General features: G+C 28.5%; 16 protein-coding genes and 1 non-coding gene across 17 annotated transcripts; 6 read left to right on the plus strand and 11 right to left on the minus strand.

Moving 5' to 3' along the window:
- Positions 1–4,227: 4,227 nt before the first annotated feature.
- On the plus strand, positions 4,228–6,210 carry VNE69_04084 (putative SP-containing protein; the record flags this gene model as incomplete). The annotated part of the gene is made up of 1 exon (XM_065473329.1): positions 4,228–6,210. The coding sequence occupies one exon, from the start codon at positions 4,228–4,230 to the stop codon at positions 6,208–6,210; it is 1,983 nt and encodes a 660-aa protein (XP_065329401.1).
- A 59-nt stretch (positions 6,211–6,269) lies between these two features.
- On the minus strand, positions 6,270–7,175 carry VNE69_04085 (proteasome subunit PSB6 (PSB6); the record flags this gene model as incomplete). Its single annotated transcript, XM_065473330.1, has 1 exon — positions 6,270–7,175. One exon carries the CDS (start codon positions 7,173–7,175, stop codon positions 6,270–6,272), a length of 906 nt encoding a protein of 301 aa, XP_065329402.1.
- Positions 7,176–7,354: 179 nt separating this feature from the next.
- VNE69_04086 (ribosomal protein uL22) lies at positions 7,355–7,864 on the minus strand (the record flags this gene model as incomplete). Its single annotated transcript, XM_065473331.1, has 1 exon — positions 7,355–7,864. The coding sequence occupies one exon, from the start codon at positions 7,862–7,864 to the stop codon at positions 7,355–7,357; it is 510 nt and encodes a 169-aa protein (XP_065329403.1).
- Positions 7,865–8,069: 205 nt separating this feature from the next.
- On the minus strand, positions 8,070–8,318 carry VNE69_04087 (anaphase-promoting complex subunit 11 (APC11); the record flags this gene model as incomplete). The annotated part of the gene is made up of 1 exon (XM_065473332.1): positions 8,070–8,318. One exon carries the CDS (start codon positions 8,316–8,318, stop codon positions 8,070–8,072), a length of 249 nt encoding a protein of 82 aa, XP_065329404.1.
- A 160-nt stretch (positions 8,319–8,478) lies between these two features.
- On the plus strand, positions 8,479–8,862 carry VNE69_04088 (ribosomal protein eL40; the record flags this gene model as incomplete). The annotated part of the gene is made up of 1 exon (XM_065473333.1): positions 8,479–8,862. One exon carries the CDS (start codon positions 8,479–8,481, stop codon positions 8,860–8,862), a length of 384 nt encoding a protein of 127 aa, XP_065329405.1.
- Positions 8,863–9,032: 170 nt separating this feature from the next.
- Positions 9,033–9,674, minus strand: VNE69_04089 (MEI2-like protein; the record flags this gene model as incomplete). Its single annotated transcript, XM_065473334.1, has 1 exon — positions 9,033–9,674. One exon carries the CDS (start codon positions 9,672–9,674, stop codon positions 9,033–9,035), a length of 642 nt encoding a protein of 213 aa, XP_065329406.1.
- Positions 9,675–11,331: 1,657 nt separating this feature from the next.
- VNE69_04090 (V-type proton ATPase subunit c (VMA3)) lies at positions 11,332–11,802 on the plus strand (the record flags this gene model as incomplete). Its single annotated transcript, XM_065473335.1, has 1 exon — positions 11,332–11,802. The coding sequence occupies one exon, from the start codon at positions 11,332–11,334 to the stop codon at positions 11,800–11,802; it is 471 nt and encodes a 156-aa protein (XP_065329407.1).
- A 206-nt stretch (positions 11,803–12,008) lies between these two features.
- VNE69_04091 (uncharacterized protein) lies at positions 12,009–12,410 on the minus strand (the record flags this gene model as incomplete). The annotated part of the gene is made up of 1 exon (XM_065473336.1): positions 12,009–12,410. The coding sequence occupies one exon, from the start codon at positions 12,408–12,410 to the stop codon at positions 12,009–12,011; it is 402 nt and encodes a 133-aa protein (XP_065329408.1).
- A 552-nt stretch (positions 12,411–12,962) lies between these two features.
- On the minus strand, positions 12,963–14,600 carry VNE69_04092 (ribosome biogenesis protein SPB1; the record flags this gene model as incomplete). Its single annotated transcript, XM_065473337.1, has 1 exon — positions 12,963–14,600. The coding sequence occupies one exon, from the start codon at positions 14,598–14,600 to the stop codon at positions 12,963–12,965; it is 1,638 nt and encodes a 545-aa protein (XP_065329409.1).
- Positions 14,601–14,884: 284 nt separating this feature from the next.
- VNE69_04093 (eukaryotic translation initiation factor 5 (EIF5)) lies at positions 14,885–15,631 on the minus strand (the record flags this gene model as incomplete). The annotated part of the gene is made up of 1 exon (XM_065473338.1): positions 14,885–15,631. The coding sequence occupies one exon, from the start codon at positions 15,629–15,631 to the stop codon at positions 14,885–14,887; it is 747 nt and encodes a 248-aa protein (XP_065329410.1).
- Positions 15,632–15,704: 73 nt separating this feature from the next.
- Positions 15,705–15,941, minus strand: VNE69_04094 (uncharacterized protein; the record flags this gene model as incomplete). Its single annotated transcript, XM_065473339.1, has 1 exon — positions 15,705–15,941. One exon carries the CDS (start codon positions 15,939–15,941, stop codon positions 15,705–15,707), a length of 237 nt encoding a protein of 78 aa, XP_065329411.1.
- A 316-nt stretch (positions 15,942–16,257) lies between these two features.
- VNE69_04095 (3-hydroxy-3-methylglutaryl-coenzyme A reductase) lies at positions 16,258–17,445 on the minus strand (the record flags this gene model as incomplete). Its single annotated transcript, XM_065473340.1, has 1 exon — positions 16,258–17,445. One exon carries the CDS (start codon positions 17,443–17,445, stop codon positions 16,258–16,260), a length of 1,188 nt encoding a protein of 395 aa, XP_065329412.1.
- Positions 17,446–20,445: 3,000 nt separating this feature from the next.
- Positions 20,446–21,456, plus strand: VNE69_04096 (sporulation protein RMD1 (RMD1); the record flags this gene model as incomplete). Its single annotated transcript, XM_065473341.1, has 1 exon — positions 20,446–21,456. The coding sequence occupies one exon, from the start codon at positions 20,446–20,448 to the stop codon at positions 21,454–21,456; it is 1,011 nt and encodes a 336-aa protein (XP_065329413.1).
- Positions 21,457–21,602: 146 nt separating this feature from the next.
- VNE69_04901 lies at positions 21,603–21,674 on the plus strand. Its single transcript has one exon. It is a non-coding gene; the product is annotated as a tRNA-Lys (tRNA).
- A 394-nt stretch (positions 21,675–22,068) lies between these two features.
- VNE69_04097 (glutamine--fructose-6-phosphate aminotransferase 1 (GFA1)) lies at positions 22,069–24,168 on the plus strand (the record flags this gene model as incomplete). Its single annotated transcript, XM_065473342.1, has 1 exon — positions 22,069–24,168. One exon carries the CDS (start codon positions 22,069–22,071, stop codon positions 24,166–24,168), a length of 2,100 nt encoding a protein of 699 aa, XP_065329414.1.
- Positions 24,169–24,358: 190 nt separating this feature from the next.
- On the minus strand, positions 24,359–25,294 carry VNE69_04098 (glycogen synthase kinase-3 beta (GSK3B); the record flags this gene model as incomplete). Its single annotated transcript, XM_065473343.1, has 1 exon — positions 24,359–25,294. The coding sequence occupies one exon, from the start codon at positions 25,292–25,294 to the stop codon at positions 24,359–24,361; it is 936 nt and encodes a 311-aa protein (XP_065329415.1).
- A 55-nt stretch (positions 25,295–25,349) lies between these two features.
- VNE69_04099 (ectonucleoside triphosphate diphosphohydrolase) lies at positions 25,350–26,033 on the minus strand (the record flags this gene model as incomplete). The annotated part of the gene is made up of 1 exon (XM_065473344.1): positions 25,350–26,033. One exon carries the CDS (start codon positions 26,031–26,033, stop codon positions 25,350–25,352), a length of 684 nt encoding a protein of 227 aa, XP_065329416.1.
- Between the last annotated feature and the right edge of the window lie 291 nt (positions 26,034–26,324).

The following is a 26,324-nucleotide window of genomic DNA, read 5'->3' on the forward strand; positions in this document are numbered from 1 at the left end:
ATACTTTTGACCCCTGTGTGGCTCTCATAATATCCTTAATTAACGGTAGTGAGTACGGGCCTTGTCAACCAAATCGTTTAACGCCATCAAATTGCTTACCAATCTTACGTCCCCATTTGGTTTTTCAAGTGCTCTTATTGGACTCCTCCACTCACTTTTGGAACGTCTTATAACCCCTCTATTTTCCAACTTATTCAAGTACTCCTCAAATTTCACCCTAAGGTAGTATGGCACATTCTGCCCTCTTTTCACAACCTTTTCACCTTGCTTAGTATTTATTGGACACTTCTCTCCTGTGAGATATTTTATCTTTTCTTCTGATTCTTTAAAAACTTCCGGATACTTTTCAATTAAATTTTCTAACTTATTTACTGTTTTACATCTTTTCCCTTCATTGTTGATAATTGGTTCTTTCTGTAAAACTTGTTCCTTTTTAATTTTATATTTTTCCCTACCAGCTACACTTTCATGACATTCTCTAGCGTAATGCCCTTCTTTCTTACATATAAAACATTTTGTAGTTTCTCTGATTTCTCTTCTTTTCCTATACATCCTAAGATTTTCTTTTCTTTCTTCCCTAAACTCTTTCAACACTTTATCCATAATCTCTTTAATCATTTCTTGTCTTTCTTCTGACTCTCTCTCAAATTCTGCTCCTTTTTGTAAGCCTTTATAAATTTCCTCCCAACTGCTCCTTCCGTCACAAAAATTTTCAAAAATATAATCCTGCAAGTTCGCAGATGCCAAATCCATAACATCTTTCCACTCAACTTTCTCAACTTTCAATATTAACTTTAGTCTCTTATCTATCCTAATTGCCTCTTTCTCTAATGTTCTAGCCTCTTGACTACGGGACTCTCTTGTTTCCCTGTTCATCCTTGTGTTCGCCATGTTAACCATTTATTTATTAAGGGTTCTAAACCCTACATACAATATACTTATATTTTGTATTCATTATACAAACTTTACATAACATCAAAATTTTTAGTCTGTTTTTATGGTTCTATCTTTCTATATATATATAATTTAATTTTTAACAGCATGAAATTTTTTTTAATTATTATCTATTTGTTTATCAGCACAAAGTTATACAACAGAATGTTCATATATAAGAGAACCTGTAGAAATCAAGATTGATATATTTTATTGTTTTATTGAAATGGGCTTGTCTCTAATGTGTGATTTTATGGACAGTGACTATATTATAATTGAAATCGAATTAAATGAATATTTTGATAATAATAGGGCAAAGAAAAATGAAATAGTCGACATTAAAAATTCATCACTATGACTTAAAGTAGGTAACACGAATACCAGGACAGAAAGTAAGTTATGTGCCCTACAAGACCGAAATATATTAATTGGATCGATTGGAACCTGCCCCCATTGCAATAAATCAGCAAAGACCGTGGATCACCTAGCGAAAAGGTGCCGAAAAATGCTAGGACACGATTATATGAGAAGGTATAATGAAATAGTAAAATTCACTCACCTACTACTGTGTGAAAAATATAAAGTGCGGCCTAAGAAGAGATTAAGAAACCACTCAGTACAACAGATAGTTGCCAAAAAAGATGTGGAAATAAGAATAGACACGACGATAAAAACGGACATAAAGATCAAATATAATAAACCTGATATTGTCGTAGTAATAAAAGAATAAATTGATCAGAATAATTTAACAGGTGTCACATCAAAAGAGAATCTACAGCAAGTAGAAAACGATAAGTTAAGAAAGTATGATGTCCTTGCAACGAACTGGGCTTTTTATATGGTTTTAAAACAGAAATTATTCCCTACGTAATCACTTGGGACGGTATGTGACTAAGTTCCACAAATCATATACCACAAGATTTGGAATCCCTAAAAAGGTAGAAGCGTACATCCAGATGATCACGCTAAAGAAGACGCTAGAAAGCATTTCTCTGGACTACCGAAGGAGAGGAGACGAGAAGCAACATACAAGCAGGAGACGCTAACGCGGAACCTACCCTTGTTAAACTATAAATATAAACTACAATAAGTATACCCTAATTAAATTCATTTATTGATAATAATCATTACATTACATATATCAAAATAAAAAACATAAATACAAAATAATATAAAAAAAACATCTATTGTGTAAAGTTAAAAGGAAAACATTTAAAGGATCAAAGTTCTATAAAAAAGGTCTTAAAAATATAGTTTTCTTGAATTTTTTCTTATATTACTTGTTTATAAAAAATTCGATTATTGTCATTTATATGACAATAAAAAAATCTTATTTGTTTATTATAAAAATTATGTTTTTCAGTTAGAATATCACAAAAACGGCAATACAACAAATTTTTCTACACTAACCACAATAACTAAAATGATACATGACTTAGATGTTTACAAATTTAGGTAGATTAGATATAATTATTTCCATATTCTAATAAGTAATCTTCCTAAGAATACTTAACTGATTTTGTAACTTCCATTTATATAAACAAATATACAAAATATTATATACGAAACCTCTAAGTTGGGAATAAAAAATTAATCATATGACTGTTATGCTAGTTATAATCAGTTTATTACTTTATATTGTATATCGATAGAAATGTTACTTTGTTGACTTCATCGGGAATTTCACTCCTTTTTCGTTTTTTTTTGATATATAGATCAAATTATTAGCGATTATCAATAGAGTATCATTTACAAAAAATTTTAAAATTTGATATCTTTTAGGGCGATTTTTATGATCTTCTCATTCTTTGTTTTCAAAAAGATGACATATGGGCAAATCTAGCGATACACTGTGATTGAACTTACGCTATCATAATAAAGTCTTAAAGTGTTAAAACCTAAATTTAATTTTTAGTCTCATCGGTTTTGATAAATTAATTTTTTTTAAAGGAAAATAGTTGGAATTACTGCATAGAAATCCAAAACACTTAGACTCTGATTAAAATCCAATTGATACTGCAGATTCTTACTCACTAGAATTCTAAACTTGGCGACGAAACATATTCCCGTATCCAAATAAAGTTTTTACCAGGAAAAATCTGTACCGTACATATTCACATTTCGCCTTGAAAATTTACTGTAGACAAAATTTTGTACAATATATCTACACGAGATCAACAAAACATTACTTTGTCACAGGTGATAAAACTTGGCTTCCATGATTTCCCCAGATGAAAATTTACTTGCTATGTAGTGCTCTATATCACTATATAACCTCGGCTTGATTTCTTAGAACACAGTGAGGATGATTATACTAAATGTTAATCTTTTGTATTGAATTTTTCAAACTCTATAATTAATTTTGTAATTTTCGCGGACACAAATAATAATTCGTATAGATCCAACCAAAATTATTAAAGAAATAATGTTTTGAGCCTGTCATAAAAGAAATCCAGTTTTTTATAGATCAACACAATGCGCTTTCTGACTTAGCAGCAAACATTTTAATTATATATAATATACATGTAAATAGTAAAACATAATTTTCGAAGAATATTCCTAGAGTGGAATACATATTCAACAAAAATGGGAAAACTTAAAATTACCGCAATCTTTGTTTCGTGCTGCTAATTTTCTGTTTTTTAGCATATATAATCAAACATTATATCCGCTGATAAATGCCTAGAACTGTTTAACATTTTAAAATCTCAATTTTGGAGCCTATACTATGAAATTCAGTCTTATGTCTCCAAATTACACGTACATAGAATATGTAAATTAACTAAAAGCCACTGTATTTTACAATATAAAAATTTTTTAATTGATGAATCATATACTTAAAATAAAACTTAAATTTTTAAGTTCTTATATTATAGATTTATATAACATCTAAAGTCGCTTTGATTTTTATCGCTGTTTTTTTGCGCTTTAATCTAAAATAAAAAAAAGTCCCAATTTTCATTCTCCCCAAACAATGATAGCTTTCAATTACAGTTCTAGTATTTTTCATCCATAATGTTAGTACTGTGCTTATTTTTTATTGAGTCTCACAATTTCCATACTATGAACTTACATCTCTTTGTATTTGATTTTTAATATTACAATAGTACTTCCTCTCTTTTCATCATCTATCTTATTTATTTAATGACTAACCTCTTTGTATTGTAAGATAAAAAACTATGTCTTACTTTTTAATACACTATTATCTCATACAATTCCTCGTTTTTATCTTATACTTTTTTTTTTTTTAATATTTTTTTTTTTTTTGTAAATTTTTTTCCCCCTATTTCAGAGATGTTAATATTCGTTTTTCTATCAATAATTTGTTCAACAACTCTTAGTGTCGACTACACTTCCTTCCTAGTCAAATCAATTACCGAAGATGATACCAACAAGATCAAAACTACCAAAAATATTTTAAACTACCAAGACTCCAAATTCTTTATTCCTCTGTCGGCCACAGACGATACATTTTATTATCCTTTAAACTCTTCATCTCAAGATCTTTACAATTTTGATTCTTATGAGACTAATCTTTCTATTAATGATATTAATGGTCTTTTTATTAGTAAACTTTCTACAGATAATATAATTATTAGTGTCAGAGATTACAATGATAAAAAAACTAATGAAGAATTTTTTAATGCTTTAAAATCTAATTCGTCTGTCACTATATTGCCCGCTTCATTGGCGGCAGTGTCTGATTTGATTTCTTCAGATTTAAATGTAGAAAAGTTTGGTATTTTGAGTACACAAGGTCATTCTAGTGTGTTTATCATTTATGAAGTGTTAAAAACCAAAGAAGAAGTTTTAATTAAAACACTAGTGAAAATTAATTTAAAGAATTTTGGAGATGTAAATTTAGATCAAGTTATTGAGGAATATATAAGAGGAATATTTAAAAAAGAAGAAGATGTTTGTTTAGTACCATTAAAAAAAGAAATGAAAGAAGGAGATTTACTATTAGATATTTATGATATGTGTTTAGATATAAAAAAGAAGATAATTTATGATGTTGAGACTACAAGAGCAGAAGAACCAGTAGCAGTAGATAAAAATGATGAAAAAAGAAAGAAACCAATAGAAGGAATAATATGGAATTTTAAAGAAATAAAAGAAGAAATGAAGAAGCTCAAGCAGAAAAAACTTAATAAAGAAATTGACAGTAATAAAGAAAATGATATTAATAAAGAAAGTAATAAAGAAAATGATATTAATAAAGAAAATGACAGTAATAAAGAAAATGAGAATGAAGTTATTGATTGCCAAGACATGGACAAATTCGTGGAAATTGTTAATGAACACTGTAAAAATCATGAAATATTTACTAAATATCTTATAAGTTCTTATAATCAGAAAATGTTCCAAGATTTCTTCAATTTCGAAGATTTAGTAAATGTCCAAGACTCGTCGATCTTGAAAGGAGCTCTCAAATTCCAAAAATCAATATATAAAATGAAGAATTATAATCTCAAGTCTACTGATAAGAGAATTATCCACGGTAAGAAGATGATCCCGAGTAAAGGTCAAGAATTAGAAGAAGAAATCAGAATTAAGAAAGAATGTGAAGAAATAATTAAAAAGATAAATGAGACAGAAGGGAAATATTTCCAATATTTACCAGAAACAATATTTGATCAATATAAACAAGAAACTAAATCTGATAATGAAGATATAAATGGTAAAAAATTAAAAACTAATTTAAATTTAAAAGATGCTAAAGATTTCTTGACTAATTTTAAGAAATTAGAAAGACAAAACCAGAAACACGAAAAGGACATTTTAACCAGACCAATAAAACTCGAAAAATTAGAAGAAATAATAAAAAAAGCAGAAATTAATAAAACTGAAGTATGGTGGAATGATTTCTTAGAGAAGAAGTTAGTAGAATATTCTGAATATTTAGAAAGAGTAAGAGAAGATAAGGAAATATTAGGGGATGAATTGGAGACTAAAGCGTATACTTTAGAAGGATTTATGAGTTCAGTGAAGAACAATCACGAGAAAAAAATACAAGAAGAAGCCGAGAAAACTAAAGAAGAACAAAACAAAGAAGAGAAAAAGACCCCAAGTGAGGCTGAGATACAAGAAAGTCTTAAGAAACTTATGAATGATCAAAAATTCAAAAAAATGTTTGAGCAACTCAAAAGCACTCAGCCAAAGGACGAAACCGAACTTATTTTAGACGAGCCAAAAAATGAAACCATCAAAGATGAACCAAAAAATGAATCTATTAAAAATGAATCTATTCTAGATGAGTATAACAGAGATCTTTAAAATAATAAAAATATTAATTTTTTAAATATAAAACAACTATAGATTATTTCAATGTTTTTTTAATCTTGTCTTAATCTTTCATTTTCTTTAGTCATTCCATCTTTCTTTATTATCCATATCTCCACATTGTCACCCGTCTTCACATCCCGCTCACTCGCCGCATTAAATCCTCTTCTTACAATATCCTTTACATATTCCTCTGTCACTTCATAACTTTCTCCCGCCCAGTTCTTCTTCTCAATAGTCGAATCAAGCAAAGGCTGAATAAGCGGCGAGCCACTGCCATTACAAACAGAGTCGACTTCCTCAAAGTGGCCTAGACAGTCAAATGAGTAAACATAAGGATTATCTCCCTCAAATCCACTCAGTGTCACATACGAGTAGTAAGGGAATAATCTCTTAGAGTACATTATCTTACTAGCCAGATTGGCGAGACTGTGTATTGAGATTTTATTAAATGACTCATAGATTTGTACTTGGTACTTGAGTCTATTAAACAATTCATACCCGTCAGCGTAGAACCCAGTGATAGTCAGGAGAAAGTCGCCTATCCTGAAGATCTTAGAAGTATTTCTACTGTAAATTCCCATCTCTGAACAGTGTCTAGTGTCAGCTGCTATTATTATGGAATTATTTAGTCTGATTGAGACAGTAGACCCAGAATTGTCTTCATAAGGATTGAACTTAGACTCTTGACTTTTAGTCTTCCCTTCTACGAAGTCAGTGAAGGAATCAAAAGATTCAAAGATCTCTTTTTTATTTGAAGGGAGATCAAATGTAAAATCAAGTGGTATTTCATTACTAAGTAAAGGAATATCAACTTTGAATAAATTTACAGTACTAGAATCTCCAATATTAAGATCTCTAATAGTAAGATCTCTTATATTTTGATCTCCAATATTAAGATCTTTAATATTAAGATCTTTAATATTTTGGTCCTTTGTATTTGCCTGTAAAGTGAACATAGGGGAGTAAAAAAACAAAGACAAAAATTTACAAGAAAAATAAAAATTATTTCAATGGTTGAAATTCATGCAAAAAATATTTCAGCATAAACAAACAACATAAAAATTAATACAAAAATAATACATATAAAACTAATATACTACATATATAATACACATATATTTCTTTAAAATAATGTTTATTCCTCTTGTTTCATTATGTCATTCTCTTCATTAACTTCTAAATCTCTTACTTTTGCTGCCACTAAAATATGACAGGGACTTTTATTAAAAGGATTCACTCGTCCATGAGCCCGGAATATTCTCCCAAATACTTTGGGAGCTCTGCAAATCTGAACATGATCCAAATCTAATTTCTCTACTTCTAGTCCTTTTTCTACTGCTTGTTCTTTAATATTCTCTAAAACTTGTAACAAAGCAAGGGCAGATTTCTTAGGCCATAATCCTTTTCTCTGGTTAAAAGCCCTGGCCTGTCTGGTGTGGCCACATCCCCTGGCGTATCTTCTCATGGGGACACACTCTTTCTTGACTACTACATTGTTAAGATAAGAAATGGCATTGAGGAGAGATCTCTTTCTGAGAGTATTGGCAGTTTCTCTTGTCTTTTTGAAACTTACTCTTGCAGAGTCGATTTGTGATTTGATCACTTTTGTGGGGTCGACGACATCGTACGCGAAATTTATAGCCATAATTTGAGGGTTAACAAAATTCAAAAAAAATAAAATAAAATTATATATTTTAAAAAAGAACAACTACATTAGATTTATACAAAATCAAAAAATCAAATTTATTAGATTTATACAAAATAAGATAAAAATCAAATACATTAGATTTATACAAAATTAAATTTTATTAAACTCTTATAGACAAATATAATAACACATTTCATTTTAATCATTCTAATGTCCTCTTGATATTCCAGGGGACTCGACACATGGGACAGAACTTCTTCTTTATTACCCAGTCAGAAATACAGTGTAAATGATAAGTGTGGTCACATGAGCCGACACAGGGCTTACACTCTATGGGGTGTGTGCATTTAGGGCACATTTGATCAAATGTCTGCTGACATATTCCACACATATCTTCGTCTATCTTCCATCTCCAAGAATAAGTTAGATAGACCTTGTTAATATTAAACATAAAGGGCAAAATAATAACATTAATAATTGTATAATTATATTAGTATAATATATTATTACTTATACTTGTAAAAGAATATATCATTTATATAATATAATATAATAACATTTATATAATATTTGGTTTTGATGTTTTTAAATTTTTCTTTTTTTTATACCCCATGTCTATAATCTGTAGATTTAACAACAAATCGTCATTCTATGCCCAAGAAACTGCAGCAGATCTAAAACAAGAAATAAGTACTAGAAATGCCCTTTCTTACGATTCTATTCTTCTCTCATCCGGCTGCAGGATCTTAGAAGATACTTTCCAATTATCAAGTCTAAATGGACTAGAAATAAATGCGACAGTGAAATGTCTAGGAGGAGGAAATATGCTTGATGAAAATGATAGAGAACTTGCTAATAAAAGGAATAAGAAATTGATATGTAGAAGATGCAATGTGAGATTGTCAGTTAATGCTACTAATTGTAGGAAGAAAGGGTGTGGGAGTAAAGATTTGAGGCCTAAGAAACAACTAAAGCCTAAGGCACTTAAGAAATAAACGAATTATTTAAAGGAAATGTTTTATATATTAATATAACTATATTTAAACTATATAAAATCTATATATATTAATTAGACTATATAAAATCTATATAAAATCTATATATATTAATTAGACTATATAAAATCTATATATATTAATTAGACTATATAAAATCTATATAAATACTAGTTAGAATTTAATTCTTGAATTATATCATCAATATTCTCACTTATAAACTCATCAAACTCTTTGATAAACATATTCTTATACACATTAATAACAGGCTTCTTCTTCTTCTGTACAGGAGGTATAACTTGACTAATCACACTATCAGTATGTCTTATTATATCCCACTTAGTCTTAGTAGACATATCCCACACATACTTCACTGTAACACCCTTCTTACTTAATTCTGAGACACATGTGTCAGCAGATCTACTGTCAAAATACTCTACACATATAGTAGTAGGATTAGCTCCTCTTATTTCTCTAATCTCTCCGTATTCACTGAGTACTGACTCATTATAATCAGACAGATTCTTAGAGGAAATGAAAAGTGTACTCTGGTTTTTATCCTTGTCACATTTCTCATGGTCCTTGGGGAACTCATACTTGCTTATAGTGAAATATGCTTTATAGCCTTTACTGAGTAACTCCTTCTGGCATTGATCAGCATCTTTTATATTGTAGAAAATTACAAACAAGAATGTGTCATTGTTTGGGATAGTGTAAACTTCTCTGATTTCAAAAGACTCTTTAAGCTTTTTAGTGAATATAGAAATGTCTGGTATATTAGTAACTAAGAGTGTCTTGGTTTTCTTTTCCATGAAGGGGATGGAAGAAAATACGCAAGTGATCAATATAGAGTCCACACTATACAAATACAAAGGAAGTACAGTGAATCGAAAAGGCAAGGAACGGACTATACTTAGATTAAACTCCAATGTATAAATATTATAAGATCAAACTCCAATGTTTAAATTTCAAAAGACAAAGCTCGAATATTCATATGCCATAAGAGAAGACATAAAACAGAGTACAATAAAATCAAAAATAGTAATATTAGTCGTGTTACAGTTCCCACAAGACTAAGTTAATGCATATTTCATGTCGAGGCTACAATATTTTTTTTATCTGTCAAAAATTTCACATATCTTTTGTAAATTCATGCACTTTTTTCCTTTTTATATTTTTTTACATGAATTTGTTTGTTTATAAAAATGCAAATTATTGAGCATTAAAAAGTAGTCTACTAAAATAAAATGTCATATTATAATATATTATCACAATCAAATAATGATTATGCCATTGTGATGAACTTTCTAATAGGTTTTTAGATATTTGTGAGTTTTGATGATATAGAATCAGGGAATATTGAAGAACATTAAAAGTTCTGCTTTGAGTTCTTAAATAAGCAAATACACATAGAACAACCTCTATTTAAGTAAGTACTACAGATATGGGAAATAGTGGTGTTGTTACCTAGCAGAAATCTTCATAATAGAATTTTAAATCGGACCGAATTGAAAATGAAAGTCCTGGTGATAATTAGTGCTTATGTCTAACAATAACAGAAAGAGGCACTCTTGAGTTTCACCAAGGAAAAACGATGTCAGTTGTCATTCTAGTCCTTTCATCTTAAGAAGACAGTTTCTTGTTGTATTATCATATGCGATGATAATGAATAGAGCCCAAATACAGTCCTTTAATAAGGTATTGATGTATAATTATTATATAAAGCTCTGTTTAGAACAAAAACTTGAAAATCAAGGTGGAATGAAAGAAGTACAATACCAAGGATGTAGTACGTAGAGCTATTAGGCTCTTAAGAGCCAGAAGATGATATTTTTTGCCATGAGCGTACAGGAACTATTTTAAATTTTCAAGAAAAATGGATGTTCAGAAATCTACGAGATGGTAGAATGCGCCGTGGGCGTATAAAAACCATGTCTTTTTTATATAAAATTTGTAATGTGTAAAATAGATACCAATGAAAATATATAATTTTCATTCTCGAAACATAAGCATACGCTAATTAAATCTATAAAAAAATAGAATGCAAATTAAACCATAAAGTATACACACATATTATTTTCAAAATGGGCTATTAAGTTCACATTTACTTCCACACATTGAGAATAAAAAGTTCTATAGTACTAAAATTATGGGGTAAAATTTAATATTATTTTTTTACAATATAAGTAGTTAGATTTAGATTCTATAAAAAACAGAGTAAAATGTATTAAAATGAAGCACACACATATAATTATTAAAAATAAAATTTTAAATTTATATTTGCTACTATTTAAGAATAATAAGATTAAAATATATAATTATTAAAATATAAAAAGTATTAATATTATTCTTATAATATAAGTAGAATACTAAATGTATTTTTTAGTTTTTTTTGTGCTCTCCTTTTTTTTTGTTTTGACCAATGAAACATTAAGTTTATAAAAATATTTTTCAAAGGGGTACACAAAAATGGAATCTAATCTTTTGATGAATGAAGAGTCGCTTAAGACGATGTTAAAAGGAATGGCAGTGGTACTCGCCATGCTGCCCACTCTAATAGGCGTGGCTTATGGCCTGGTACACGGGGCTACTGGGATCTGTAAGGCGGCAGATTATTCAGTAGATCTTATTCATGCTATCATGCCCATGGGCTTTATTTCTGCCCCGTCTATCTTTTCTATTATCATGTTCTTTTATATTACAGTTACTAAAGTGACTTCTATTAATCACGGGATAAGAATGTTAGTATCTTGCACTATACAAGGAGTAGGGAATTGTTTCGGGGCTTATTGCATAGGGAAAATGGCTTGTAGTGCTTCAGTCACTAAAGCGCAGCAGAAGAAGTTTAATGGGTCATTTTTCCTTATAATGGTGTTTGGAGAGATTGTTGCTTTATTTTCACTAGTGGGAGGAATGATATTCCTGAGTTTAGGAGCATAACTTTAATAAAACATTAGATTTATAATAATATTTTAAATATATATATTAGATTTATAATAGATTATAAATATTAGAATTTATTTATATTAGATTTTATTTATATATATATATATATCTTTAATATTAGATTTATTTTACAGAGCATATATATAAAAGAATTTTATTTATATTATAAATATTATATTTTATATATATTAGATTTTATATTATATTATTATGTTTCTGTTTATTATCTCTAATAATTCATAATACTCATTACAAATATATTTCTTATCTCTACAAATATTTAATAACTTCTTCCCTTTTATAAACTCCTTCTTCTCTGTCAGATTCCTTATATATAAAAGTAATACTCTTCTATACTTAAATATATCATATTTCTCAATATCTAAATCTTTATACTTAGTCAGGAAATTATAAAGAGCAGATTCTTTAATTTGATTAAGCACTTTACAATTCTCCTCATGCTCGAGCTGGAGACTGAAGATCTCATCTAACTTATTCAGATCTAAAAGATATCTATAATAAACAGACTTGATACTTCTACGCTCTCTGACAATAGACTGCATTTTCTTCTTACTAGTCTCTTTATTTAGAGGAGTAAACATTAAAAAAGGGCTTTATTACTTTTTAGAAATAAAATAAATATTTTTACAGAAAAATGTACTGAAAGATTTCTCTTTTTCTGGTTTGACATCTTTAGAAGATTTCTGCATGAATTTTAAGCCTTTCAATTTTTCACTTAGTTCGGACATTTTAAGGGTAAGAAAAAAAATAATATCATTTATTGGATTAATTTGTATTAGACTTGAAAATGTAAAAGTATTTTATTTATATTTGTAGTTATATTTGTGTTCTCCTTTAAACACGCTAAAAAACAAGAAAAAAGGGGAAGCTTATATTTAACTTGTTATGTAAACATAACATGACATGATTTTATTTACTTTTATAATTGATTCAATCTGTTTCTACCAATAGAATGTTTCTATCAAAAAGAGAAAACATCTTTAAACTATATAAAGAAAAAATATCTAAATAAAACATGTTACCATTTAAGAATATTCCAACTTCACTCATAGACTATTATTTAAGATAACTCTATAGTCTTTTTTATGTCTTTAATCAAAATGTAAAAAAACAAGTAAATTTTATTTTGTTTTTTATTTCTTCATCTTTTTAGCTCTTTTGTCTTTTTTAAGTCTTCGGTCAAAATGTAAAAGTCGTCCTTTTCCTTTAGGTATCCCACAAGATCCTTTCTTAGGAAACACAATCCTGGGTGTAGTCTTAGTCTTCTTATACTCCTTCCTATAAATCTCTTTTGCTACAACTCGTTCTTCATCACTCTCTTCTATTATCATATCCTTCATAAACTTCTCAGCTCTTCTTTCTGCTCTAGTTTTCCTTCTTAAAAGTGCTTCTTTCTCTTTCTTGGTCAATTTATTTTCATTACTTTTACTTGGTCGAGAAGAACATTTTTGATCTTCTCTCAAATAATTAGGCAATTTCTCCTCTGGATCTGTCCAGTATCTATCAACTGTACTTTCTATAAAATCTGTGGGATTGTCTTTATATCTGGCAATACATAACATTTCTTCTTCGTCAATATCAAGGGAATCTGAACAACTTTCCATTTCTATTTCTTCTTTTTTTATATCTTGTTTTATAACTTCATTTGTATCATCTTCTAAAAGCATATTTTTGAACATGTCGTCCTCATAAAACCCATCAATAGAACAAAGTGTCTGTTTATCAATCTTCTGAACTTTTTTCATTTTATTTAATTCATTATCAATTTCTTTAATTTTTTCCTCTACTGTTAATGTAACCATCTCAAAATCTTCTTCATATTCACTTTCTTCTTCATTTTCTTTTAAAAAATCTAATACTGGTATTTGTAATTTGTTTGATTTCACATCTCTAATAATTTGTTTTTTCTTTTGTAAAATTTTTTTTAAATCACCTTTATTCAATATTTTCAAATCTTTTATTAAATATAAAAATTCTTCATCAAAATCTATTTCTAAATCATTTTCAATTTCTGTTATTTTATTAATTATTTCTGGATCTGAAGATCTAATAAATTCAGACATTTTAATTTTCGTATATTTGTATTCATCGAAATCATTTTCAATATTTTTAAAAATTTTTTCATATGACAATTCTTCTTCATTAAAATTTTTTATACCTCTGTATTCTAAACAAACAACGAAAATCTCAGCACTTTGTGATCTACTACTTAATGGTTTTGTAGCTTCTACTTTTTTAAACATTTTGTTTAACAAATTGATTAAAGAATCGTAATCATCAGATCTGAAAATTTTAGTGACAAATGTACCGCCTTCTCTTAAAAAAATTGATGATAATTGTAAAGAATAAAAAACTAGAAGATTTTGATTAAAAGCATCATTTTCCCATGATGTACCAACATTTGGTGCGCCATCGTGTAAAATAACGTCAGCTTGTCTTAATTCTGTGTCGCTTAACATTCCATACAATCTTTTTCTACATTCGTCAGATGTAATGTCACAGACGAACGAGTCGACATCGCCAATATATTTTATTGGATCTAAATCTATGCCTATGATTTTACGAGGTCTTGGCATTTCTTGAGCTGCTACTTGTAACCACCCGCCTGGTGCAGCACATAAATCTATAAGAATTTTTGCGTCTTTAAGAAAACCATATTTTTTATTGAGTTGGAGTAATTTGAAAGCAGATCTTGCTCTGTATCCCTTTTCTTTGGCGAGATTGTAATATTTATCTAAACGCTGTTTACCCAGAGATCTATTTTTTGACATTTAACGGTATTAAAAAATAAGAAAAATTATAAAAAAAATTTAAAACGGAAAATACTATAATATTGTGTATATTGAATAATATTTAATAATGGTACGTTTAGATATTAATTTACAATTTTTTAAGATGGCTATAGTTTTTCTATGTTACATATTATATAAAAGTTAGTAATCTTACAAAATTTAATCGATTTAAGTAATTAAAAGCTATATCAATTAACAAGATTGAATGTAGAAAAATCTAAGTACACATTAATCCAACCAAAAAAAAATGCAAAGATATTTTTTTAAGAGTTAAAATATTTATTAATTTCTTTTTTAAATTCTACACTTCGCTTTTTACCATTTTGTGGTCGAGTATAAAATTTGCATATTTCACTTTTCTTATATCCTTTTTCCAATAAATAATTTATAAACTTAGTAATATTTTCATATTTCTTATATTTCTCAATATAATTCTCAAAACTTCCCAAAATATTTTTTATATTAATTTTTTCTATCACATGATCTAGCTTATTAAAATCATCTTCTGACTCTTTTAAAAGTTTATAAAACATTTCTTCATTGTTAACATCTCCTGTTTCTACTGGCAAGAAATCTGAATAAATCGTACTTTGTGTAGAAATATTTTTAATAATTTCCAAATTAAGTTTATGATCTCGTACAATACTTTTTAGTCCACACGCTAGACATTCCATTTTGAGCGACGTATCGAAAACAAAAAATGTTTCGGGATTTTCACAGTTATAACATAACACGAAATGATCTATAAAATCATAAATTATATTTTGCATTTTCATTTGATCGTGTTTTCCACTGATAATGAACTTACCATCATGTTTTGTTTGTAAAGATAATGTATATGAAAAATATTTCAAAATTATATCTGATTTTCTACTAAGAGACCTTGAAATATCATCAAGATTTACAAGTATAGTTTTTACACCTGTGTTCTTTCCTTCATATTTGATAATTAAACTTGGCATTTTGTATCTGAAATGAATGTCTTGAATATTTTTGTTTATCGGTATCATTCATAAAATTATGGGCTATAAAAAATAAAAAATTTTATAAATGAAAAAAAAATTAGAATAATTTTTTTTTCATTTAATAGAAATGATTTCTTGGATTATAAAATTCGCCGTGTTGTTTGTTTTTATTATTTAAAAAGTTCATTGTTTTACGGTATGTTTCTGAAGATGTCATAAGTAGCATTTTCTCATCGTTTTTAGATTCTTTGTCTTTGCAGTTATTTAAACATTCACCAACACAATCACACACATTGCAATAGACGCAGTCGTACTCGTCACATCCTGAACACTCTTCATTTTCATAGTAAGCCATTGTTTATAAAAGGGGTAGTTTTTTATTTATATGTTATCTGACCAATAATAAATAAACAACAAATCAAATGTATCAAAAAAATGATGTAAACCATAAACCTCCTTAAATGACAATAATTTTGTAATGTACTAGATTTTTCATGGTTTTTTAACTAAATATTTTGACTCTATTTATATATCAAGTAAATTAAAATATAAAAATATTTAATTTTTTATCAAAGATTATTTTAAACCATAATACTCGTGGTTTAAATTCCCAAAATTTTTATAAAATTAATATCGTTATTTAATTAAAAAGTTTATAAATAAAAATCTTTTTATTGTTTCCTATTTAAGCGTAAATGCGCATCCATGAGCGTGTTATTTGTAAGTGCACACATCCCAGAAATCTCACCCGCCAAAACCGCAGACGCAACAACTAATGCTAAATAATTAGAAGAACCACTTAAATCACGTTCATCTGTATTAAAGTTAGGAAGACCTTCAAATTGTTTAAATAAAGAATTCGCTGGCTCAAGATGTGTTCCTCCTCCAATTGTCCCTACTACAATAGAAGGCATCAATAAATTAATCTCTAATACTTCTTCAGATATTTTTTTCATATCAATTATACAATTAGAAGATTCTATCACATGTCCTAAATCTTGATTAAATGCTAAAAATGTAGCTGCTACATAATTCGATGCTTGACAATTAAACCCTCCTAAAATTATACTACCTCCTAATACTATTTTAGTATGATACATATTAAGTAAATCATTTATACTAACTTTCATAATCGATAAAAGGTCAGATTCATTAATTCGTAAATTTAAAAAGACTTTTCGTCCTCTACCATTGGCGTAATTTTCTGTTGACCACTTTTTATCAGTGCAAATATTCGCACTTAGAGTAATTAATTTGACTTCATTAAATAAATCGTGAATAGCGTCGATTATTTGATTGGCTGCTTTAGTAATCATGTTCATCCCCATAGCATCGCCAGTATACGCACATATTTTGATAAATACGACACTACCGAATACATTCTTACTTTCTATAGATTTGATTTTACAAAATCTACTATTTTTTTCGCCTGCTTTTTTTAATATTTCAAGATTTTTTTCATTTTTTAGCCATTTATAAAAATTTAGTGCAGATGTAAAATTTTTAAACTCAATGGCGAAGCTTCTAGTGATTCCTATGTTTTCTACGTGGCCCGTTATTCCTTGACTTTTATTAATAAGTTTAATGCCACGACACATAGAAGCGACAAGCGCCCCTTCGAATGTACAAATAGGAATATAAAATTCCTGATTATTTATTTTAATAGGTGTATGAGACATTCCTATAGGTACTTTTCTGTATCCTAAAATGTTTTCACAACATCTGTTATATATTTCAGTAAAATCGTCATCATAAATTATACCTTTAAGATTAATATTTTTACTAGTACTCATTTCTCTCCTAATTTCTTCGGATCTTTTTTTAACTAAGTCGTTAATTTTACTATTTTCAGAATTCATTTTAGGGTAACGGGAAATTAAAATTTATTTAATGTAAACACATCAATCAAAAAGTCATTTGTGAATATTTGTTTATAAATTCTTCGAAATTTAATATACGTACTAAATAAACCTAAAAAAACATATTAAAATTATAAAAAAAATACATTCTTTTAGAGGAAAAAAGATCTTATAATGTACTATTTTTTATTTATAAATCATTAAAATGTAAAGATTAATTGATTTTTGACATTTGTATTCATGTTTCTCATTTTACGAATCATCAAACATCCATGACATTCTTTCTGAATCTTCATTATTCAAAATATTTCGCACATGTTCTTCTTTTTTACTTTCTTCATAAGAACTTATCTTCTGATTAGCTCTATTTATCTTTGCTACTTCTTTCTGTGTTTCATATCTGCTTGGGTGCCATTTCTTTTTACAATTTATGTTTATAGACATCTTAGGGGTAAAATATTAAAAAATATATATTAAAAACGGACCAATAAGCACAAACTAAAAATTATGACAATTATTTCTGTTAAAGACAATTGTAAGTTAAGGGTTAAATTTATTAAATCTATATTCTCAACATCCCCGAACTAAAATTTGGAACTGAGTAATGTAATTATTTTTTACTACTTCCTACGCCTACTACTGGGCTCTCAAAATAAAAGTGCATTTTTATGTTAACTGACGATGCGCTGCGCTTTACTCTACCGCGTCTTACTAACCCTTCTAGTACTGGTCTCCGAGGTACTTTCTTCCCCTGTTTTAATACATGTAGTCTATGGGCATGTGATAATTCTTTACACATGTCTTCCAAACAATGAAATCGATTTTTTTCCGTCTATCTCATCCTTCGACTATAACACAGTTTCTTTTTGATTTCTTCTCTTTTTAAATCTCTCTGGATTTTTAACACTATTAATTCAACTATCTTGCCACGATAGCTTTAATGTGAATAGTGGGATTACCACTACACTCAATCTCGACAACTCTTATGCCAGATCTTATTACAGCCAATACTGTTTCTCCATAGCTCTTTATAGCTACTTTACGTCTTCACCTATCCGGGTCTTCGACTGATGCAGGCCTCATCCTTCTCTTCTGTTAGACAACCAACCATCCCCATTCTAACCTAGACTGCATTTTTTTTTACGTCTCATGCTTCGGCGGAACTTACGACCTCTTCTTTTGTTTTTGTTTGGGTTCAATAATTTTATTCTCCACCATGTTAAAGACAATTGTAAGTTGAGGGTTAAATTTATTAAATCTATATTCTCAACAATTTCTATTATTATTGTATTAATATATTTAAATTAGATCACTTCATTAATCATAAATTATCATTTAACAAAAGCCTTATGTGCAATTATATTGAGTAATTAAAAACTGATTATATTTTGATTTTATAAAGTTAATAAACTATTAGAAATCCTATAAATCTTTGTCGGATAATGATAATCTCCTTTAATATATAGCGAACTGTTCATTTTTTCACTAAAAAAATTTTTACTTGCTTATCATTTTTTATAGTCCGTTGTTCAAAGAAGGTATAGATTGCCAAAATGCATAATTACGTAGTATAAAACATATATAAACAATCTTAGATTTTTTTATGTGTCATATCTACAAGGTTATAGAATTTTAATATTGAGTTTATTTAACGGTATGATGATTATAAGCATATAAAATAATAGAATTGTGCTTAGCATGGAAAAATTGTACAGAAGTTATAAAATAATAGTAGTTTTAGTCTTTTCCTATAAAAAAATCGTATCAAATCTTGGATAAAATGCTCGACATTGAATTTTTAATGTCAACTAAATTTTTATACTTAAAATTGCAATTGAATTAAGTTTATGAGTTAATTAATGTATAGAATGTAAATCTAAAGTTATACTTTTTATTCGTATTTTTTTAGTACAATTTGTTTGTCATCGGATTGAATAATCTACGCACTTGTTGTTTTGATACTACAAATTTAAACTATCTTATATTCATAAAATCAAAACATAGAAAAAAAATATAATATAAAAAGAAATAGAGAGGTGCGTTTTTCATAAAAAAGAGTTTTTTAAATCGTAAAATATGTTCATAAACTTCAAAAATTCACTTTTCGGCTTTTTTTAGGTAAAGATTTACTATTTTCGCGTCAATAAAAGTATACTTTAGCTCTATTACATTAGTTATGTAATAATTTAAGTTGCTAAATAAGAAAAGTTATAACGGGTCAAGTTTGTTAAATACCATAATATTTAACTTTTGGATATTTTTATAGACAACATGTTCTTAGATAAGATTTGCATATTTAACAGTATTAAATACGCCTCTGCCCGTTTATATTTATCGACCCTATAAATATCTACACACTAATCTTGATTACAAGAGCTAAATTCAAAAAAAAATAAAAAAAAAACAATATTTTTTTCATTCAACATGGTTACATCATTAGATTATGAACTATGATTAGACGATTAGGTTATATCATCAGTTAAATTTAGCAAAAAACAATAAAGCTAGCAATTGGATTAAAAATCTAATTTATAACTTATGCTTAAAATTTATATATTTCTATTATATGGGTATATAAAAATTTTCAAACTTTCATATATTTAGTAGCTAAAAAACAGCACAGACTCGGCTATTTATGTTTTTACAATAAATTATAAATTTTTTAGGACAATATAAAGTTTAAATGTAAATGCATATTATATGATTTTATAGAAAAGCAAATGAAATTTAAAAGATATTAATATACTCACATTAGAATGGCCTTTTTTGTTTTTAATTACGATCACAGATTATAATTAACATTAAATAAATTTAAAATAGAATTTTTTCACTCATATCAATTGTCATAATATTATTTATAAAGTTTATTTCTCATTTCAAAATTAAACACAAAATATTAGATTCTTATAAATCGCGTTCTCTTAATTTTATTAATTTTCCTTTTTTTTCATATTTCTCCTTTTTTTTTCTTCTGACTTTTTCTTAAAGCTCAGCCCCAAAATGAAAGACAAAAACCACACAAGCCAGCGTATTTATTTAACTGATGACAATAATGACCAAATCTCCGGGACTAAAAAACAAAGTCGTATTGAGCTCAGAGCTCTAAAAGACGCATACGCTCTCAAAATTGAACCAGACTATTCTCCTAAAGAAAATATCTTACCAGAAGTCGATTTACAAAGAGTCACGTCTTATTGTACAGCAGAAAATTTTAATTTAAAAGGCCTCTGTAAATTTCTTAAAAAATCTGATTTTGCTTCAAAAGTCTCTGTTTATTTTGGCGAATGCCTCTACGCCTCATTTAAATTTGACGAAAAATCTCATGACTGTTTTTTTTATGACTTTGGCGTCTTAGTCTGTTGGGGAATGGACGAAAATGAAGAATCAAAAATTTTAAATCTTATTGAAAAATTCGAAGTTAATAAATATTTACCTAGTAATGTGGAAATTGAATCTTTTAAATATGGAATAACTGATGATCCATTCATTATTAATGACGTAATATATCTAAACTCAGAGAATTATTTTACTAAAATGGTTATTTCTATCGCCATAGCTCAAAGTGTAAAATTAGATTTTTTTGAAAATTTAGTAGATTACACAATAGAACTGGTCAAAGATCTACCGGAAGAAGTAGAAAAAGAAGGTAAAGTAAGTAAAACAAGGAAACAATTACTTAAAATTATTGGTAAGTTACATAAACTGAGATTTAGTCTCAATTTGGTCTCTAATATTTTAGATGAACCAGAATTCGTCTGGGATTATCCCGCGTTTTCCTCCGTGTATGAAACTTGTAGGAAATATTTGGACATTAAAAGTCGGGTAGATTTATTGAATAAAAGAGTGGATGTTATACATGGAATTTTGGAAATATTATCAGAAAATATAACTACTAATAATTCAGAGAGACTGGAAATAACGATGATTTTTATGATATCAGCTAATGTAATAATAGGAATTATACAAATTATTACTTATATGTGGATTTATAAACAATTTCAAAAAAATTAAAAATTTTTAATTTAAAAAAAAACAAATTTGTCTTGAATTATTATACGATATCAAAAAATGACCTAATTTACTATACTCTAAACAATATCTAATGCTACAAAATATATATCTACTTATAACAACAACCATACAAATCGCTTTTCTAAGCCCTGTTAGCTCAGTGGTAGAGCATTAGGCTTTTAACCTAAGGGTCGCGGGTTCGAGTCCCGCACAGGGTGTATTTTTAGTGTCAAAGCATTGTATAAATTCATATAAGTTTTAATAAAAAAAATCTACATACACAATTAAATCTGATATAATTTATGACTTGCAATTCATCTGTTTTAAAATTGATCTCTTTTTAGATCAAAATAATGTCATTTTTGACACCAATCTTATCCACGCTTTTATTTATCCTTTTTATCAAAACATGTAAAACTTTATAATTATAAGTAACAAATAATATTATAGACGATGACCAATAGAAAACTTACTTAATTTTTATCTAGTACATCTGTTTTTATGTCTTTATTTTACACCATTTTACAAAAATCTAAAAAAAAAAATTTTTTTTTATTGGTCATTTAATTTTCAATAAAAATATATAAATAAAAAACCAATCCAAATTTAACAATGTGTGGAATTTTCGGATATGCAAACTTTTTAACAGAAAAAACCAAAAAACAAATCTCTTCTATTTTAATCAATGGTCTAAAACGTATAGAATATCGTGGCTATGATTCAGCTGGTTTTTGTATTCAAGGCAACGACAACAAAAATTACATTTTATTCAAAGAAGTTGGTAAAGTTGAAAAACTTGAGGAAATGACAAATCAACAAGAAATAGTCGACATGGACCGCTTACTATACAACCACGTAGGTATAGCTCACACTAGATGGGCTACACATGGAAAACCAAGTGTCATTAATTGTCATCCACTTAAATCTGATCCAGAAGGTAAATTCTGTGTAATTCATAATGGTATAATTACAAATTTTAAAACGTTAAAAGAATTTTTGAAAAAACGGAATTATGAATTTGAAAGTGATACTGATACAGAAGTGGTGGCTACATTGTGTTTGTATTTTTATAACGAAGAAATCAAGAAAAATGATGATCCAAAGTTTGTTGATATAATAAAGAAAGTTATAAAAAGATGTGATGGTGCTTTTTCGTTTGCTTTTATATCACCACTATTTCCTAATGAAATGGTGGCTGTACGTGTAAGTTCACCACTTTTAGTAGGTCTAAAAGGTGCAGACAAAATGTCATTAGATTTTTTCGATGTCAGTTATGGAAATATTAATGATGACAGACCTGTATCGCCTTTGGCGTCACAGAATAATTCACCTAAATTGAATCCATTAAACCAAAATCAGAATTTAATTGACGATTTAAGAAAAGGTGTTGATAGGTGCACTTTACACGCTGCTGATAATGATTCATTAGAAGTTTTTGTATCTTCAGATGCGTCTGCTTTGATTGAGCATACTAATAAAGTTATATACTTGGAAGATTATGACATTTGTCATATATTCGCGGGAAATTTAGTAATACACAGACCTAATTCTAAACAATTAGATACGTTAGGAGATAAACGAGAAGTCAAGACGATAGAAACAGAGTTGAATGCGATAATGAAAGGTAATTACGCGCATTTTATGTTAAAAGAGATCAATGAACAAAAGGATTCTGTAGTTAATACGATGAGAGGTAGAGTAAATTTTGAAGAAAATGCAGTTAATTTAGGAGGTATTAAAGAGTATGTGAATGTTATAAAGAAATGTAGTAGATTTATTTTTATAGCATGTGGTACGAGTTACCACGCAGCGTTGAGTGTTAAGAATTTGTTTGAAGAATTAGTTGAGATACCTGTTAATATTGAAATAGCCAGTGATTTTTATGACAGATGTCCACCAATTAACAGAAATGATTGCGTATTTTTTATTAGTCAGAGTGGAGAGACGGCGGACACAGTGGTTGCTTTGAGATATTGTCTAAAACAAGGCGCTTTGACAGTAGGAGTGACTAATATTGTAGGTAGTACCATATCAAGAGAGACACATTGTGGAGTACATATTAATGCAGGACCAGAGATAGGAGTAGCGAGTACTAAAGCTTATACTAGTCAGTTTGTCGCTTTGGTACTCATTTCCCTACAAATTAGTCAAGATAACTTGTCTAAGAAAGATAGAAGGTCTAGTATTATTAATGAGTTACAGAATATTACACACAAGATTAGTCAAGTAATAGCTTTAAATGATGATATTAAGCAGTACGCTGAGGAGATTTCAGAAGTAAGTTCGTTGATTTTAGTAGGTAGAGGATACCAGTATCCGATATGTATGGAAGGAGCCTTGAAGATTAAAGAGATAACTTATATACATTCCGAAGGTATAATGGCCGGAGAATTGAAGCATGGGCCTATTGCACTGATCGAAGAGAGCCTGAATATTATTTTTTTTGCTACTAATGATAAGAATATTGACAAGGCGTCTAATGCACTCCACCAAATTACAGCCCGAAATGGCAAGCCCGTGGTGATAGTGTCAGAAAGTGTTAGTGAGTCTTTTAAAGATCTCAAGTGTTTTGTAGTACCAGACACAGTGGATTGTCTACAAGGAATATTGACAGTTATTCCTGTTCAATTACTTTCGTATCATTTAGCAGTACTTCGTGGATTTAATCCTGATTTCCCAAGAAACCTAGCCAAATCAATAACAGTAGAATAAATGATTTATTCATAAACTATTTTCAATTTATGTACAAAGTAATCATTATGAACACTGATATACTTATTATATAGTGCTATATATATTTATAATATTTTTATTGTATGTTTATAAATAGTAGAAATATTACATTATTCCACAAATAATGCATCAAAAGGACATAAGATGTGTTTGAGAAGATAGTAGACGCCTATTTATGAATGTATTTTGCAAGTTGCTTGGCACTATACCTCTTGGCCGGATTAAATACTATCATCTTCTCATATAAGTTTATATTTGTTCCGTCCTCAACATTTTCTTCTAAATATTTTCTTATTCCTTTACTCTCGTATTCTTCAGGGATGACGCCCATCTCGTACAGGTCTGCTTTACTGCATTTTACTATGCTGAGTATTTGAGATAACATTTCTCTGTTTCCAGACCCCTTAAAAAGGGTTTCCTTAGTGTGACATTCTACTAGCACACATCCCGCGCTCCAGATGTCTATCTTGCAGTCATACGTCTCTATACCCAGTATATTTTCTGGGCTCCTGTAGTATCTACTGCAGACATAGGGAATATTATTCTTACCCTTTTCTAATACTTTGGCGCTTCCCAGGTCGCATATGACTATCCTATTCAGTCTATCTGTAAGGAGTAGATTCGCCGGCTTTATGTCTCTATGACATATTCCTCTACTGTGTAGATAGTCCAGGGCTGATATGATCTGACTAGTCCAGTCCTTTATAAATTTATTATATTTTATATTTCTATCTAAAATTAGTGTCTCTAAATTATAAGGATGATATTCCATGAATAAGTTCAAGTATCTTCCTTTACTGGTCTCTTCCTCATAATTATAATATTGTAATTTTACTATATTCTCGTGTTGGATCTTTTTGAATATTTCTAATTCTCTATTGTGAAATCTTGAGTCTTGGAATACTTGCTTGAGGGCGTATTTCCTCTGGTTTATCTGGTCTTCTATTTGTATTACCACGCCGAATGTGCCTCTTCCTATCATTTTAATATTTCTGAAACTCAGAGCCGAGGATTCATTCCTCAGATTGTAGACTATAATGTTCTTGATTTCTTTCCAAGTCTCTTTCAATTTACCAAGAATTTCTTGTATTTTACTAGCACTCATTGGGGTAAAATATATTTGATATTGTATTTATAATTAGTATCTCTATAAATATTTCTTATATATTCTGGTTTATGTATCTTAAGGACATTCCTAGTGTCCAATTCACTTTGACTCCTATCAAGTCCCTTTTGACTCCTAGCCTGTCTAGGAATATCTTCAAATATTCATTATTTATATCTTTAATCTTTAACTTTTGATTTCTTGTAAACCCTGAACTAATGTACACTGGTAAATTATTGTCTATGGGCTTAATATTTTTAATATTTTTTATATCTTCTAAATTAGTGGTGCCTATCTGGTAACTCTTATAATTATCTCTGGTCACTACTTGTGTACTGGCCCCTCCCATGTCTATTAAATTGAAATTCGATAATTTCAAGATATATTTTAGAGATTGGTACCCAAGATACCCTTCATATTCCCCACTTAAGATGCCGGCCTCTTTAATATTAAATCTAAGGAGAAGGGCCTTGATAAATTTAAGCTTTTTGAGATTCAAGGGATGCCTGAAGCCAGCAGTGCAGTAGACCCCCACTGGGATCTTAAAGACATACTCTGGTAACTGGATTGTCAGCTTATTTAGACTGTCTCTGATTTCTTGTCGATTCATCTTATGAAGTCCCCCTGGGACTTCATAATGTTTATATTTAATAAGTTCTTTATCTTCTGAATATCCGAATATATTGAATCTTGTCCCTGTGCTGCCTATGTCTATAATTCCTATAAGAAAACTCAACATAATGAAATAACACTGTATTCCATTTATACTGTCAAAACATCTAAAACACAATGTTTCAAATGAAAAATTTCTCTTACACACCATAACAATCTATGCTGTATCTATAATAATTTTACAATGAATCTAATTATTTTATACTAAATCTTATTATATATGGAGTATCTAGAATAATTTTATAATGGATCTTATTTATATGTTGAATATCATTTATATGTTGAATCTTTTTATGTTCTGGATCAGATTAATCTACTTATCTTTTTGTTAGTCTAAATTTTCGTATTTTTTTAAATA

Source organism: Vairimorpha necatrix, chromosome 4, assembly GCF_036630325.1.
Source record: "Vairimorpha necatrix chromosome 4, complete sequence".
NCBI lineage: Eukaryota > Fungi > Microsporidia > Nosematidae > Vairimorpha > Vairimorpha necatrix.